General features: G+C 38.9%; 1 protein-coding gene across 1 annotated transcript in view; it reads right to left on the reverse strand.

Annotated features, from left to right (window-relative positions):
* The window catches only part of GLRB (glycine receptor beta), a 94,834-nt gene that overhangs the window by 51,802 nt on the left and 25,323 nt on the right, over positions 1 to 17,709 (reverse strand). The window contains exons 3-4 of the mRNA XM_027956337.3: positions 2,435 to 2,541; positions 682 to 749 (exon numbers count right to left, since the gene is read on the reverse strand). Coding sequence (XP_027812138.1) covers positions 682 to 749; positions 2,435 to 2,541 — 175 coding nt within the window. The remainder of the gene's footprint in view (positions 1 to 681; positions 750 to 2,434; positions 2,542 to 17,709) is intronic.

Below are 17,709 nucleotides of genomic sequence, written 5' to 3' on the forward strand. Positions count from 1 at the left end.
AGAAGCTGAAGGGTAATTGAACCACACGTCACTCAGGGAATCCACAAATCATCCTTCACAAGCTTCTTTGTCCCTAACACCCAACTCATGCCAGTCAGCAGCCCCACCCCAAGCCTCTCTTTCCTGTTCTTTCTTTTCTTCCTGGGCCTTTCCTTGTTCTTTCTTCCTATAACATAATCTTTTCAGGGAGCTCTGTTGCTCTACTTCAGGAAAATCAAATTTGCTTTTTACAATTCTCTGCTTCACATATCACAAAATTAGTACAAGAGAGAAAACAAAGATTATCCTCAGGAGGCTAGAAGACAAAAAAAAGACCATGAACACAAATATTTTTTAATGCTCATACACATAAGCGTCTTAGGAAACAATGTTGCACCAGAATATTAATTGCACAAATCCCTTTCCCAGGTGGCAGCCACTTAGCTGTTCAGAGTGAAAATGTTAATTCTCCCAATTCTGTAAGTTTCAATGCAGTATAAAGACTAAATGTGAACTGCAAAAATACAAAGGCATTGAAATCACTAATTCAACAAAACCCTGAAATTTGAATATTTATACTAGGAAAGAGCATGCATTTTCTTTCTCCTGGAAATTACTCCTTATTTTTCAGTTATAATTTCTTCTAATATTTTCCAGTCAAACTATTCACAACTAAAAATATGAAATGAGTTTTAACCTTACCATTGTTGTCTCTTGAATAGAGCCAAAGCTGTTGATAAAAATGTTGACTACTACATCAACAGGAATGCCTGTCAGTAAAAATTAAGGATATAGTTTAGTGGCTGTAAAAACCTTGTCAGAATCTTCATATTTTTATGGTTTATACAGTTGATTGTTATATTTTTTCCAATCTACACAGATGTATAAACCTATGGTTTCAAGATACATGTTCACAATTGCTATTAACTTATTCTTCTAAATAGGGATCAACACACAAACAAAAAATGAGTTATGTTGTTCTTCATAGCATTATTTATTCAGAAATATTTCTCTTTTAAATTTTAGGGACTCTGGGAAAATACATTTACCTTAAAAATTTTTCAACTGATCTGATGCATTTACTTTAAGATATTATAAATTATTTTTTAAACATCACTTAAAAATATGATTTATGTTTTGCATTTTATAGTCTTCCAAATTTTTACCTTAAATGGCAAGCAGAATACAACAATTACTATATTTTGATTTTTAATCCATGAAAATGTAAACTTAATCAGACATACAACAGAATCATTATAAAGATTTTTGTCTGACCTGTTGGAAAATAATTTTAGAGTTCATAGAGTGAGAACTAAGGTATAATGTTGCCAATTTCTTTTTTGCTTTCTTTTTTTTTTTTTTTCACTCATTGTGGGTTGCTGCTTGGGCTAACAAAGGGAAAATGTGAAGTTAGCCTTTTGGCCACATAACCTCTGACTGATGAAAAACAGGTGTCCAATCAATACATGGTAGACATGTGACAACCCAGACCATGGCGCTGTTGAAAGTAACAGAGTAGGTTCTGGTAATGAACAAAAAACTCTGTTTTTACAACATCGTTGTATAACTTCAGTTGACTAGAAGCAGCTGCAGGCTTTTCTTTTGTTTTTGTTTTTTTTTTTTTTTTCCTTGTAAAGGGGGAAAAAAAAAAAAAAAACAACCAAGCCTCCTAATGTTAATGCGATCTACATTAATACCTGTCCTTAGCCAGCAACAAAGATGGCAGTTTTCCAGAGATATGTTCGTATAACTTCCTAACTCAGCAAGAGGAAGAAAGTAAGAGGGAAAGTAAGAAAGAAAGAAAGGAGGGAAGGCAGAAAGAAAGGCAGGCAAACGTATACAATCTTCCCACAACTTTTACTGCAAGTACAGTTTCGGTTTTTAAGTGGTGTGACAGGTGGTAATATTTTACTGGAGTAGAAATATAGTCACGTTTATTCACAAAGTTAACATGTTTTTAAAAACCATATGGCTTTTTTTTAGCCAAAACATGGAGGGATTTTTTTTTAATCAATGTAAAAAACTAACAAAGAGTAAAAAAAATAATGTAAATGCCTATCAGAGCTTTCTCTCTTCTGAAATGAGTATATGGCTGTTCTCCTACAAAGTAGAACTTTGGTGTCTAAATAAATTTAAATTATTAAGGTTAAGAATACAAAGTACTTAGAAAACCCATCACATGGGTTAGCCTATTAATTCACAATAGAAAACCCGTCACTTGGGTTAGCCTATTGATTCACAATATACCTTTTTCTTTTAAACCCTAGAACCATATACAACTATTACAAGTAAGGTTTTGCTTATCTTTAAACATTTTTTGCATTTAATTGCTCAGACATAAGAACATTACAGAACACTTATTACTGTTTTGAATATCCAAAACAAATGATTTTACACAGATAAAATTAGGTTTTAAACTGCAAAGAATGGAGATATTGATGGGGGGGAGACAAACCTTTGAAATTTGGTCTTATCCTGGGATCATAACTGACCAGCAGCCTGTTCAAGATATTGCTGGTGGAGTTGGCAGGTACTCGGGCTAGGTCCTCTGCTGACTGTTGCCTATGAGAGAAAAAAACAAAACCCTGGTAAGTATTTAGAAACAGCAAGCAACAGGCATGGGTGATTTTCACTAGAGGAAAGACTTTGCTTTTTGAGACAAATATATAGCATGTCTTTTCCAAATAGAAGTGAAAAGTAATAGATATTATCAGAAGCCCCAAAGATATCTGTCATTAAAAAAAAAAAAAAACAGAAAAGTAATGCAGCATTTAATTTTAACAAATGCATAAAACACTGCCCCAGATAATCCATGTTTCTTTCTTTTAAATAAAATTAAGCAGACCTCTTACTTGTCCTGAAGCAGTATGCAATCAAAATCTAGACAAGCACAAAGGAAGGGCAGAGAAGGAGTTAAGAGGAAAAAAAGATAGTTTTTGAATAATATATAATGTTAACCTTCTATCTAAGCAAAAAAGTATGTGAAGACTACAAGATGATATGGACAAAGAGACAGTCCAAGAATTTTTAAAATTTATAAAAGTCATCTGACACTTATAAAATGATACTGTGTAAGAAACATGCAATGAACGCTCTCTCTGGAGTTTGTTGTTGTTTAGTTGGTAAGTCGTGTTTGACACTTTTGTGATTCCATGGACTCCAGCCTGCCAGGCTCCTGTGTCCATGGGATTTTGCAGTCAACAATACTGGAGTGGGTTGCTGTTTCCTACTCCAGGGGATCTTTCGGACCCAGCGATCAAACCCTAGTCTCATGCATTGGCAGGTGGATTTTTTACCACTGAGTCATCAGGGAAGCCATTAACTCTGGATTGGTAAAAGCAGCTCCTTTACTATCAGACCAATTAAATTAAGGAAAGTATAGAGGTCTGAGATATAGCTGCCTTTTTCTTTTATTCAATATATGTACATATTTGCTATCAACTATCAAAAAGAGAAAAAACTGCCATATTTTTCTATTGTAATTAACTTTGAACAATGAATCTTGACTAAATTGGTAGTTGCTTAGGAGCACTTAAACTCTTCCTTGGAGGTCTTTGAAAACTGTTCCGTTGTTTACTGTTTGTTTGGGATCTATTACCACCTATAAAATCTTATCATATAATCATTTTCCCCATCCAAAAATCAGTTCAGTTCAGTTCAGTTGCTCAATCGTGTCTGACTCTTTGCGACTCTATAAAGTGCAGTACTTCAGGCCTCACTGTCTATTGCCAACTCCCGTTTACTCAAACTCATGTCTATTGAGTCGGTGATGCCATCCAACCATCTCATCCTCTGTTGTCCCCTTCTCCTGCCTTCAATCTTTCCCAGCATCAGGGTCTTTTCAAATTAGTCAGTTCTTTGCATCAAGTGGCCAAAGAATTGGCATTTCAACTTCAACATCAGTCCTTCCAATGAATATTCAGGACTGATTTCCTTTAGGATTGACTGGTTGGATCTCCTTGCAGTCCAAGGGACTCTCAAGAGTCTTTTCCAATACCACAGTCCAAAAATAATATCCATGAAAATCACAAGGAAGATTAAAACTACACTTGAGCATCCAGCATTGTCTATTCTGTATCAATATGATGCGCCCCTGTGGCTCAGTCTCTTCCGTCCTGTCTGACTCTTTTGCAACCCCATGAATTGTAGCCTGCCAGGCTCCTCTGTCCATGGAATCCTCCAGGCAAGAATACTGGAGTGGGTTGCCATGTCCTCCTCCAGAGTATCTTCCTGACCCAAGGACTGAACCTACGTCTCCTGTATTGCAGGCAAATTCTTTACCCACTGAGCCATCTGGGAAACCCCATTGAGATGGTAAAAGTGTCAGTTTCATAACTGACATTAATTTATAGGAAGCAAATAATGTAATACACTTGCTTTGTTTTGAGATCCCAGCTCTGATGTATCAGGCAATTTTGTTCTTTGTTAATTATGCTACTATGTGCTGATAATATATAACCACTATAGGTGAAATATGACATTAACTAGCATTCAAAAAAAATCTAAAAATACCATGAGTTGATATAGACAAACTTTTCAAGTAGCTATCAGAAAGAATCCAAAACATTGGAGAAATAAAGTGAAAACCAGTTAGTCAAATCTCCCCAAAGTGCAGGAGATTAAGTAGGTTTAAGTTGTATCTCTTGACTTTATCAGCTCTCATATCCTACCTAGTTGCAGGTTTGGGGGACTGGTAATGAGATTTTTCCATTTCATTGCAAGGGAAATTGTAACCTTCTTAGAGCCAACTGTCATTCCTAAGCAAAAGGTAGAAAACTTCAAAGAAAATGAGGCTATTTCAGAAAACTGGATATTAGGATGCAAATTAGTGTCCAAACTCATCTACAGGTTTTCTCATTCAAGGAAGGTAGAATTGATGGATTACAAACTACACTTGAATAGGCTCAATTAAGAACTGTTATTATTATCTCTCAAAGTAAAATCTTTCAAAAGTCTGTTTCTTCTAAGTAATGGAAGAACCAGACATCATAAAGACAATAAATAATAATTTATCTATTTATTTTTTGGCCATGCCATGGAGGATTAGTTCCCCAACCAGGGGTCAAATCCATGCCCTCTGCATTGGAAGTGTGGAGTCCTAAATATCAGCCAAGTCTCACAATAATTTTGTGGTAGAGAACTTTTCAGCCTGAATTTTTTTCTCAGCTGTGAAGGGAGGCAGAATACAACACCCCACAATCTATACCTCTTCAGCATAAAAATTAATTTGAACCAAAAGCACTTGAAGCAAAGCAAACAGAGGGGCAGGATTTCTCTAAATTCTTCTTATCTGCCTACAGTCAGACATACTGCTATATTTAAAATTGATAACCAAGAACCTACTGTAGAGCACGTGGAGCTCTTTTCAATGCTATGTGGCAGCCTGGATGGGAAAGGAGTTTGGAGAAGAATGGATACAGGTAGATGCATGGCTGAGTCCCTTCGCTGCTCACCTGAAACTATGACAATATTGTTAATCAGCTATACCCCCAATAAAAAATAAAAAGTTCAAAAAAAAAAAAAACAGAAAGAGTTTCTCCAAAAGGAATCCTCTTGTCTTCAATCCCCTTCCCAGAGGTTTCATCGGCTGGGTAAGATGACTCATCACGGGAGAGGACACCAACACTTGATCCACACCCAAGAAAACTGAGTCACAAACATCACACCTCTTTCATCTCTTCTTCTCCAGACCAGTTATCTTTTCTAAAAGTCATCCACTCCCTCTGGAGCCCCACATTCTCCTCTCCTCCCTCTTTCAAGATGATATATACATTCCCAAAACTCACCACTCTCTCCCATATTCAATTTTGTTTTTCTCTGATGCTGGCCCATATGCACATAACATTAAAAATTAATTAATGTGCATACCTTTTATTCTGTTAGCATGCCTATTGTCAGACTACTTCACAGACCCAACTATTGAGGATGGGATGGGGAAGAAAAAGAAACTTTTTCTCCCTTACAGCTGTAAGTCAAGTTACCCAAACTCATCTTTTAGCCCTTTCAACTCACTACCAGATTTTATTTTTCTCCCGATTGTCAGCCCCCCTTAGTGGAAAATCATAATTCCTACTCATCATTGAACTAATCTACACTGTTCTTTAATTCTGCCCCTCTAAAATGACGCTTCAATTATACTGGTTTACTCTAATAAACTCAAACTGAAAAATATACTCTTGGGCCAACATCCATTGGATCATAGAGAAAGCAACAGAGTTCCAGAAAAATATCTACTTCTGCTTTATTGACTACACCAAAGCCTTTGACTGTGTGGATCACAACAGTGGAAAATTCTTAAAAAAGATAGGAATACCAGACCATCTTACCTGCCTCCTGATAAATCTGTATGCAGGTCAAGAAGCAACATTTAGAATTGGACATGGAACAATGAACTGGTTCCAAATTGGGAAAGGAGTACGTCAAGGCTGTATATTGTCAGCCTGCTTATTTAACTTAAAGGCAGAGTACATCATGCAAAATGCCAGGCTGGATGAAGCACAAGCTGGAATCCAGATTGCCAGAAGAAATATCAATAACCTCAGATATGTAGATGACACCACTCTTATGGCACAAAGTGAAGAGGAACTTAAGAGCCTCTTGATGAAAATGAAAGAGGAGAGTGAAAACACTGGCTTAAAACTCAACATTCAAAAAACCAAGATCATGGTATCTGGTCCCATCACTTCATGGCAAATAATGAGGAAACAATGTAAACAGTGGCAGGCTTTATTGTTTGGGGCTCCAAAATCACTACAGATGGTGACTGCAGCCATGAAATTAAAAGACGCTTGCTCCTTGGAAGAAAAGCTATGACAAACCTAGACAGCACATTAAAAAGCAGAGACATTACTTTGCCAACAAAGGTCTGTCTAGCCAAAGCTATGGTTTTTCCAGAGTCATGTATGGATATGAGAGTTGGACCGTAAAGAAAGCTGAGCACCAAAGAATTGATGCTTTTGAACTGCGGTGTTGGAGAATACTCCTGAGCGTCCTTTGGACTGCAAGGAGATCTAACCAGTCCATCCTAAAGGAAATCAGTTCTGAATATTCATTGGAAGGACTGATGCTGAAGCTGAAGCTCCAATACTTTGGCAACCTGATGCAAAGAACTGACTCATTGGAAAAGACCCTAATGCTGGGAAAGATTGAGGGCAGGAGGAGAAGGGGATGGCAGAGGATGAGATGGTTGGAAGCCATCACTGACTCAATGAACATGAGTTTGAGCAAGCTCTGGGTGTTGGTGATGAACAGGGAAGCCTGGCGTGCTGCAGTCCATGGGATTCAATGAGCAGGACAAGACTGAGAGACTGAACTAACTGAATTTTTGATAGCTTTTTTCATATCTATGTGTATATTGCTAATTATATTGAATGTACTGACTGATTCTTGAGGCAACCAAAGCTTCTATGTTTTGTAATTCTCTACACTTATGTGGCAATAAATATATAATACCCCAGGCAGTCTCCACCTGCCAGCTTTTCTATGTCACTTTCAGTCTCTGGATGCCGGGCGGTACTATAGTGGCAGCAGCTTTGCTCAACATTTCCACATGAAGAGCATTTGCTCTTCAGAAATTCTCTTAGGAGAAAGGTTTTTTTTTGTTGTTTTTTTGTTTTTTTGTTTTTTTTTTTTTTCTCTCAGAAGCTTCCCAGCATTGGCCACTCCTGAACCAATCACTAGTAAGGAGGAAAAAGCAATCATGATTGGCTCAGATCTATAGTCTGGTAAAGAACAAATACTGAAGAACCAACCACCATGTCCTTTACACGATTTCACTTGATCATCACACTCACTCACTTGGTTACATCAGAGAGTTACGAACCACACAGAGAATAGTTTTTCAGCAGAGAAAGAGGAAAAAAGAGATATGTAGTGAGTGAGCAATAGATGAGTCAGTTCAGTTCAGTTCATTTCAGTCGCTCAGTCATGTCCAACTCTTTGTGACCCCATGAATCGCAGCACGCCAGGCCTCCCTGTCCATTACCAGCTCCCGGAGTTCACTCAGACTCACGTCCATTAAGTCAGTGATGCCATCCAGCCATCTCATCCTCTGTCTTCCTCTTCTCCTCCTGCCCCCAATCCCTCCCAGCATCAGAGTCTTCCAATGAGTCAACTCATTGCATGAAGTGGCCAAAGTAAACGAGGCCATAAGGTATGTATATATGAAAACCAGGACACAGCAAGCTTCAGAGATTTTCCGAGGTGGGAGAGTCAAGAATGAACCCTGGTAACCCCCACTACTACCCATCATTTCACAAACTTGCCATAATAAAAATGGAATATTATCTATTTTTTATTACTGTCCATCCAGTACTCTTGCCTGGAAAATCCCATGGACGGAGGAGCCTGGTGGGCTGCAGTCCATGGGGTCGCTAAGAGTTCGGCACTACTGAGCAACTTCACTTTCACTTTTCACTTTCATGCATTGGAGAAGGAAATGGCAAATTGCCTGGAAAATCCCAAGGACGGGGAAGCCTAGTGGGCTGCCATCTATGGGGTCACACAGAGTCGGACACGACTGACACGACTTAGCAGCAGCAGCATATACTCCTTTATGTGATAGAGGACGTTAATCTTACCAATTTACAAAATCATTTATCCTGACAATCTGAAGTTACCCTTTCTACAACTTGCCAGAGTCTCTCTTTCCTGTAGTCATCTTCAGACACTTGGACTTCTCTCCACAGTCAAACTTTAAAATATCTTACTTGCTAGTAAGCACAAAAGTAGTTTTGGTTGACAAAAAAAAAATCTCTTGAAATGAAAACAAGAGTATATCAAATATGTTATAGGTCTTTTTCTTTATTCTTATTTGTGTCAGGACATATTTTCATGTCTTTGCTGCAAGCAACTGGATACGAATCTTTAATTAACACTTTCTTTATATTAGAAATTCAAAGATATTTTAAAATTTAAGTGAAGTCTCATGTAGTTTCTTTTCACATACATGAATCCAGGGCATTTTCCCTATCTAAAAAAACAGAAATCTTTTTTTTTCAGCTTCATCAATCCTAAAACAACATTAAAGTCATATTTACCCATTAAGTATATATATATATATATAAGCCACTTTATTTTCTTTCAACCAATCTGTCAACAGTTCTGATATTATTATACAACAAGATTGATTTCATGGAAATATGATATTAATTTAAGACAATAATTGAGTCTATTCTGGCAAAGTGATCAGATGACTAGAGAAAATAATGCCTTGGACCAAAAGCCTTTTTACAGTCTGTCCTCTTTTGTTCACTTGCCTAAACTTGAACTGATGTCATGACTAATATATAAAGATATGCATGGAATGGACCAGGCTGTATAGCTGGATGATGTAATGTTTTCCAGAACTAAAGGGAAAATCCAGAAATGTCTTTCCAAAGGGGGAAGCTCAGTTTTCTGTTAACAGCAGAATGTTCTTATTTTCCATGACCCTTTAGTGGCCACACTGCACAGCAGCACTTCAAAACTGGGGTGCACAGACATATTGGCTGAATGTCCTCCCTCAAACTAGGAACCTGAGACAAAGGATCATTTTGTTTTTCCGGTGAGGTACAATGCAGCAACAATATCACACATCTTCTCAGACCTGGGTGTGGCATGGATCTCTCCAGATTGGGTCATCTTAAGATGGGAGCTGCAGAGTTTTCTACAAGCACAGGACAGCAAGCAAAGAGTGAAGTTTGCACAATGTGTAGGTTTTATTATTTTTCCTCTTTACAAGGCAGTGGTTGTTTCATTCTTTTTTAGCACCACAGACATGCTGAAAATCTGATAAAAGTTATGTTCTTGCCTTAAAAATTGCCCACAAAGTTTGCAATTCTGAGGTTTCCCAGACTGTGCCCCACAGATTAAGAAACCCTCGTTCAGGACCTCCCTGGCAATCTGGTGATTAGGACTCTGAGCTTCCACTGCAGGGGACACAAGTTTGGTCCCTGGTTGAGGGACTAAGATCTGGGATGACATAGAGCATGGCTAAAAAAAAAAAAAAAAAAGAGAGAGAGAGAGAGAAAGAAAAGAAACTCTTCTTCATGGAAACTAGTGCTGTTATCCTCACCTAAAGTGAGATAAAGGAAGATTTTTTTCTTTTTTAATGAGACTCTGATGGGACTTTGTCAAAAAGACACAGGAACAAACTGAAAGAGCTTCCTATGGCCAAATCTAGGATGATTTCAGCAACAAAATAAAATCAAGTTGGGTTATACTCCAAAGTACAAAATAAAAACCCATAAGTCCATAAAGATGTAAATAAAATGACTGATTGAATAAATAAATAAATGGTAGAGAAAAGACAAATCTCCCATGCAAAATTCCAAGTAACTGGCATAGATCTCTGTCCTCAAACTGGTACAGCATCACATCCCTCCTTGGTATGAGCTGTGCATAGAGACATCCTTCCAAAGACCACAGGATGGAAAGGGAGAAAAACAGCAACTTCTACACTGGTGAAGCCTAACAAATACAACCTTACCCAGGTGATTAAACTTAACCTGTTAACCCCATGATAAATCATGCTGATTTTGCATACCTTCAATATAGTATGATGAGAATGTTACTTCTAAACATGTGTTCTTCCTTCGCAGAACACATAACCTCAATATAACCATGACAAAAACAGTGGACAAGTCCCCGTGGAGGGATGTTCTGCAACTACCTGGCCACTGTTCCTCAAAGCTGCCACGGTCATAAGAAACAAAGTCCGAGAAACTGTCACAGCCAAAATGAGCCTGAGGGGACATGAGCACTAGATGCAATTTATAACCTGAATGAGATCCTGGAACAGAGAAAAGACATTAAATAAACACTAAGAAATATAAATAAAACATAAATTTTAGTTAATGATGATATACCAATATTCATTCTTGAACTGTAAAAAAATGTGCTAAACTAATATAACATGTTAATAATAGAGAAAACTAGGCACAGAGTATTGGGAACTCTATATCACTTTGACAATTTTTCTATAAATTGTCAATTCTAGAATTGACATTTTAAAATGTCAAGTCTAAAGCTGTTATAACTTTTTCAAAGTGTATTTGAGAAAAAAAGAAAAGGGAGTAAATAATAATAATAAACATCTCTGCACAGGTGAGCAAGATGACAAATAGCATGCGAAAAGAAGCCCCACATCCTGTATCACCAAGGAAATACAAATTAAAACAATAATGAGGTACCACAGCACACCTATTCGAATGGCCAAAATCCAAAGCCCTGACAATACCAAATGCTGGCAAGGATATGGAGCAACAGGAACACATATTCATTGCTGGTGAGAAAGCAAACTGGTACAGCCACTTTGCAAGGCAGTTTGGTGGAGTTTTACAAAACGAAACCTATTCATGTAGTATGATCCAGCAATAGCACTCCTTGGTGTATACCTAAAGGTGATGAAAACATGTTTACACAGAAACCTGTACACAAGGTTTACAGCAGCAGCTTTATTCATCACTGCCCAAACTGGAAGCCACAAGATGTCCTTCAGTAGGTGAATGGATAAACAAACTGGCAAACATCCAGACAGTGGAACAGCACTAAAACAAAATAAACTGTCGAGCCATGAAAGTACAAGAAGCAACTGAAATGCATATTTCCAAGAAGCCAATATGAAAAGGCTGTACATTTGCAACTATATAGCATTCTGGAACAGGCAAAACTATGAGAGACAGCAGAAAGACCAGTGGTTGCCTAGAGGTTGGAAGTTTGGAGGAAGGAAGACCAGATGATGCACAGAGGATTTTTAGGGCAGTGAAAACACTCCATATGACGTCATGATAATGGATATTGTAATGGATGAATAACACGATTATACATTTGTCAAAATCCACAGAACTTGGACAACACCAAGAGCGAATCCTCATGTAAACCATGGACTTTGAGTGATTATGAGGCAGGGTCATTGACTGTAACAAAGGTACCATCTGGTGGAGGATGTTGATGATGTGGGAGGCTTGAGCAGGGTACCGGGGAAATCTCGAACCATCCTCTCAATTTTGCTATGAATCTAAAGAAGCTCTAGAAAAGCGAAGTTTAAAAAAAAGGAACTGGAAAGAAGCTAAAAGATTCAAGGGAGGCAATTACACTTTCTTATCCTAAAATCTTTCTTACTTCATAACTCTGTAAACTCTGTATAAAATCATGTAAAACTGACACTATGATCATATGTGAAGGCTGGGGCTTATGATAAACTGCTGCTACAAGCCCGTACATATCGCCTCACCAGGAGGTTCCATTTTTCATCCACATGGAATAATTTTCAGTTGGATAATCAGATAGACATACAAAGATAGATAAACACTTTCTATATCCAGGTAATAAATTTGGTCAGTAGTTATTTAAGACTCTTAAGAATCTAGATAATCTTGGGGTTATTATAGAGTATTTTAGTTTGCTTATTATTTGCCTAACTATAGTGTAACTTATTATCATTTCTCTTGAAATCATTTGTATTTATTTTCTACTTGGTTTTCCCAGATTAAATTATGAATTGAAGGTTTAAACATACAGGGAGTGATACCCTCTACCATCATTAGGTCAGTTTAATTAGTTTATAGTATTTGAAAAGAATGTGTTTATGGGTATATGTGTATGTGGGTGGTAAAGTGTGTTGTGTTATAATTGGCTAAGAATTGTAATTACCAACAGTGTTCCTCAGCAATTGTTTTATTTATCACCCTACTTGGGCTTCAGGAACTGATGAATTCCATGGAAACATTTTAAAATCTTTCATATCTTAAATTATGCAATTACTTATCCATGGCTCTTTGAAAAGTATATTTCACAAAGTAGAAACACCTCTTTGAGAGGTGCTGTATACTGGATACTGACAATTTCCAAAATTCATCAAAGACTACAGTCCTTTGGATAGAAGCCTCATGACACAACGAATTAAACCTCAATCCAAAGATAATGTTTCCTGTGCAATTATTTTCCATACTATGCAGAAATCGTATTCCACCTAGCCCAGCAGATCGGTAGCCATAGAAATACTGCTGACTCTGAGACTAATTACAACTGGAACAGGACTTATCTTCACTCAGCTTTTCCCACACACAGCATTAATATAAAATATTTCCTGTCTGGCTTAATATAAGTGGTAGTAAGAGAAGCCCCACAGTCACATAATAAAGTTAAGTGCGAATATCACTGAAGATACCCTTAAGGATGGACACGTGTTCTAGTGTCAGGCAGGCTGTGAGAGTCCGATGTGACAGCAGTGAATCACTTACACTCTCTGAGCCTTTGTGTATTCCATGCACTTTAAATGAAGGTTTAAATGAGGTGACTGATAAGATCCTTCAGGTTACAATCCAAATCGCCCTGTGATGAAGGCTGAGACCTTGTGCCCCTCAGATCACCCAGCAGAACTGAGGCTGCCGAGAGCTCAGAGGTCTGAGCTGCAAAACTCCGGGAACAGTCTTTAGTTGACAGGACGTGTCTTGCCCTGGAGGCAACCTGACTCTGAAGACTCTGATGGGGTGGTGGTGGGGACACCAAGGCACCAAGTCCCTCTCTACTAACTGTAGCGGCCATTCTGAAAGTCCATCCCAGTCTCAGAGCTCCTGCAGCACCAACTAAAGCCTCAGTTTCATCTGCATTGTTCCTGTGTTTGAATCCACCTCTCTCAGATCCAAGAGGTCTTTTTCTAGAAACAATCTCTTTCTACAGGGAAATCTTCATCTCAGACGCTGTTTCTGAGAAAATTCAACTGATGATATAAACTAAATAAGATTCCTTAAAGAACCACCAAAGCTTCACCAGTAATGCAACTACCAATATGCTACATGTCTCTTCTACTTTAATTTAATTTAATTTAAAAAGGTTTCATTTAAGAAAGCTCTTGGCATTCACAACATGCCATGTGCCAGTTATGCATAGAAGAGTCAAACACACATGTGGATGAACTGGTCCAGTAATTCTAAGCTTGGTTGCACTGAACCCACCTGAGGATCTCAGCAAACTGCAGGTGCTGAGCCCCATACCCCACCTTCAGGTTGAGTCAACATGGGATCAGGATTTTAAAGGCTTCTCAGATGATCTGAATGGTTAGACAAATCACTTGTTGGAAAACAAAGCTCCATGAGAAGCAGACATGGATTGTAATATGAGGAACCCCAACATTTAAGGAGCAGATGGAAGAGCACAAGCCAACAATTAAAACAAAGAATGAGCTGCGCAAGAAGGAGGTGTGACCTACGAATGTCACCTGCCCCATTAGTAAGCAAAGAATGCTGCAACCATCAAGCCGTCAGCTGCTGCAACTGCCCCAGCTATGTACCCCGAGGGGATTTAGGATGAGACTCACAGGATGCTCGTCCCAGAGAGCTGAGATACACATCAAAGAAATGACTTCAGTGAGCCCAGACTCTTGTATTCTCCATACACAGAAAGCACTAAATTCCTTAACTTGAGATATCTGGTTTTCCTTAATCAACAGTAATTTTTCAAGTTTTGACTGCCTGATCTTTGTTGCGGAAACTCTTATATAGCCTGGTTCCCCTTTGCCTCTTTGGAGCCATCCCTCAGAGCTATGTGAGATGCTGCATCCCAGGTTTACATCCTCAGTTTTGTCCACCAAATAAAATATAATCTTCAACATTAAGATTGTGAATTTTTTAAGTCGACAGAGGAAACCCATAGGTGTGGTATCAACAGAAATCCAGGAAAAAATATTTGATGGAGGGGTTGGTTCACAGGACCAAGGCTGCTGAGAGGTCAGTAAGATGAGAACCAAAGACCTTTCCAAGGATTCAGCAAAAGGGAGAGGCGTTTCCAGATGAGGGAGAAATAGAAGCCACACTGGAGTGGGTGGACTGGTCAGAGGCAGGGAGGGAAAAGGACTAAAGAGCTTGACTGGAGAGACTTCAGAAATCAGAGCAAGAACTGCTGTACTCTCCTTCCCCTGTGGACACACTGACTCAAGAGCATCTCAGAGATCCATTCCCTTTGTGAGAAATCCAGAAATTAGCTGAGAGGCTTCTCCACCTAACCAGCCCCAATGGCACCAGTAGGAAAAGGGGAGATACCATCTCCCCAAGAGCACCCACTCCCAGATATGGACCACTGAGAACAGGGAAAGAGTGGGACCAGCATCCCAGCTCACCCAGGTACCACCCCAGGGACAGGCTTCTAGCTCTCCAGTCTCAGGACCATGAAGGGGCTGGCAGCCTCCATTCCCTGTGGACCACTGAGAACAAAGCTGGGACTGGAACTAAGGGCACTGGTGGCACCCTTCCTGCCCCGTTAGCACACAGTGTTGGCTCTAAAACCCCAGATCCTCCCCATATCTGCACCCCTGGAATCCTGCTGCACTCCGCACTATGGACAGCACATGGGAACAACCCAAAGTCTATTGACAGATGAATGCATCTTTTAAGAAGGCAGTTTATGCATACAATGGAATATTGCTCAGCCCTGAAAAGGAAATCCTGCCATATGCAACAACACAGATGGACTTGGAGGGCGTGATGCTAAGTGAGATAAGCCAGGGAAAGAACAAAAACTGCAGGATTCCACTTATATGAAAAACCTAAAAAAGACACTAACATAAACAAAGGAAAAAATGGAAGTTGGCTGGAGTGGGGGCGGGAACTGGAGTCACTCATCAAGTTTAAAATTTCAGTTAAGGAAGATGAATAAGTCCTAGAAATCCCCTGTACAACTACCTACAGTCAACTATGCTGTATTGAACACAAGAATTGGTGAAAAAGGGGAGGTCTCATGTTAAGTGCCCTTGCCACAATGAATTTTTTAATTAAAAAAAAATTTCCAGTAACAACTTCCCCAAAAAGAAAATCCACACTTCATGTATACATATATTTTAACTGAGTTACTGGTCAATTTCATAGAGAAAAAAGCAGTCAAATTATTAGTTTGCTTTTTTTAAAATCAAATAGATCATTAAAACTATTTCCATAGCTAATATTTAAAAGCCAAATTTAAAGCCCTGGCTTCCTTCTAAGGAAAATCTGGCCCATGAAGAGATTAAAAACTGAACATTAGCAGGACAAAACATCATTGAATATATTTCATGAACACTTCAACTTCAAAAATCAATAAAATAAATCTACCTTTTTTAACCACCCTCCCCCCCCCACAAAAAGAAGACTTTGACTACTGATTCCAGAAAAGGAGAACAAGTGACTAGAAAGAGGTAAGGGTTTCAGAGACACATGGACATTTTTGTTCACCTTAGTCTGTGATGTAAAATCCAAGTATGTAATGAAAGATTGCAGTTGAGATGATAAACCTGAACAAATTAATCTCAATTTCAGATTACCCCAAAAAAAACAGGAGTCAATGAAATCTACATCGTGGTTTAGAGAATTAGCCTTGGCTGAATGAAGGGAGCCCCTTCTCTGAAAGAGATGAAGGGAGAAGAGGACACAGGCAGGATCACATGCCTAGGGATAGCTGAGTCAGACAGACGTCCTGTCCTCAAAAGCTTCATGATAGCAATCCAGAACAGTTTTCCTGTTTACCTGCCAATAATTAAGTTATCACCCAAACACCTAGAAGATAAATGAAATACACTGAATTGTATTTTAAAACAATTTTGAACGTAAAGGTAAACAAAACATCAGTGTAACTGATTTTGAAATTAACTCTTTAGGACTGTTGCAAAATGATTCACTAAGCATGGTTATTTTCAATTGGTTTATAGTTGCTTATATCTGTTACATTTTGGGGATGGGGGTGTTCTTTGAAAGTAAATTTTCAAAGAGTTGCAAATGATTCTCCCTCACAGAACTCAAACTTAAATAATTCGGTTCTGCATACACAGCATTACACAATGAGCCAGCCGCAGCTAGGTATTTTCCTAAACATTGGAAATGCACAAGCAAAACAACATACAAACACACTGTCCTCACAGAGCTCAATCCCTGACTCACGAAGTAATCGTCACTGGATCAGTTCAGTTCAGTCGCTCAGCCGTGTCCAATTCTTTGCGACGCCATGAATCGCAGCACGCCAGGCCTCCCTGTCTATTGCCAACTCCTGGAGTTTACTCAGACTCATGTCCATTGAGTTGATGATGCCATCCAGCTATCTCATCCTCTGTTGTCCCCTTCTCCTCCTGCCCCCAGTCACTCCCAGCATCAGGGACTTTTCCAATGAGTCTACTCTTTGCATGAGGTGGACAAAGTATTGGAGTTTCAGCTTTAGCATCAGTCTTTCCAATGAACACCCAGGACTGATCTCCTTTAGGATGGACTGGTTGGATCTCCTTGCAGTCCAAGGGACTCTCAAGACTCTTCTCCAACACCACAGTTCAAAAGCATCAATTCTTTGCCACTCAGCTTTCTTCACAGTCCAATTCTCACATCCATACATGACCACTGGAAAAACAATAGCCTTGACTAGACGGACCTTAGTCGGCAAAGTAATGTCTCTGGTTGTCAATATGCTGTCTAGGTTGGTCATAACTTTCCTTCCAAGGAGCAGCGTCTCTTAATTCCATGGCTGCAATCACCATCTGCAGTGATTTTGGAGCCCCAAAAAATAAAGTCCGACCCTGTTTCCATTGTTTCCCCATCTATTTCCCATGAAGTGATGGGAACAGATGCCATGATCTTCGTTTTCTGAATGTTGAGCTTTAAGCCAACATTTTCACTCTCCTCTTTCACTTTCATCAACAGGCTTTTTAGCTCCTCTTCACTTTCTGCCATAAGGGTGGTGTCATTTGTATATCTGAGGTGGTTGATATTTCTCCCGGCAATCTTGATTCCAGCTTGT

This window comes from Ovis aries, chromosome 17 (genome assembly GCF_016772045.2).
Source record: "Ovis aries strain OAR_USU_Benz2616 breed Rambouillet chromosome 17, ARS-UI_Ramb_v3.0, whole genome shotgun sequence".
In the NCBI taxonomy this organism is placed as follows: Eukaryota; Metazoa; Chordata; class Mammalia; order Artiodactyla; family Bovidae; genus Ovis; species Ovis aries.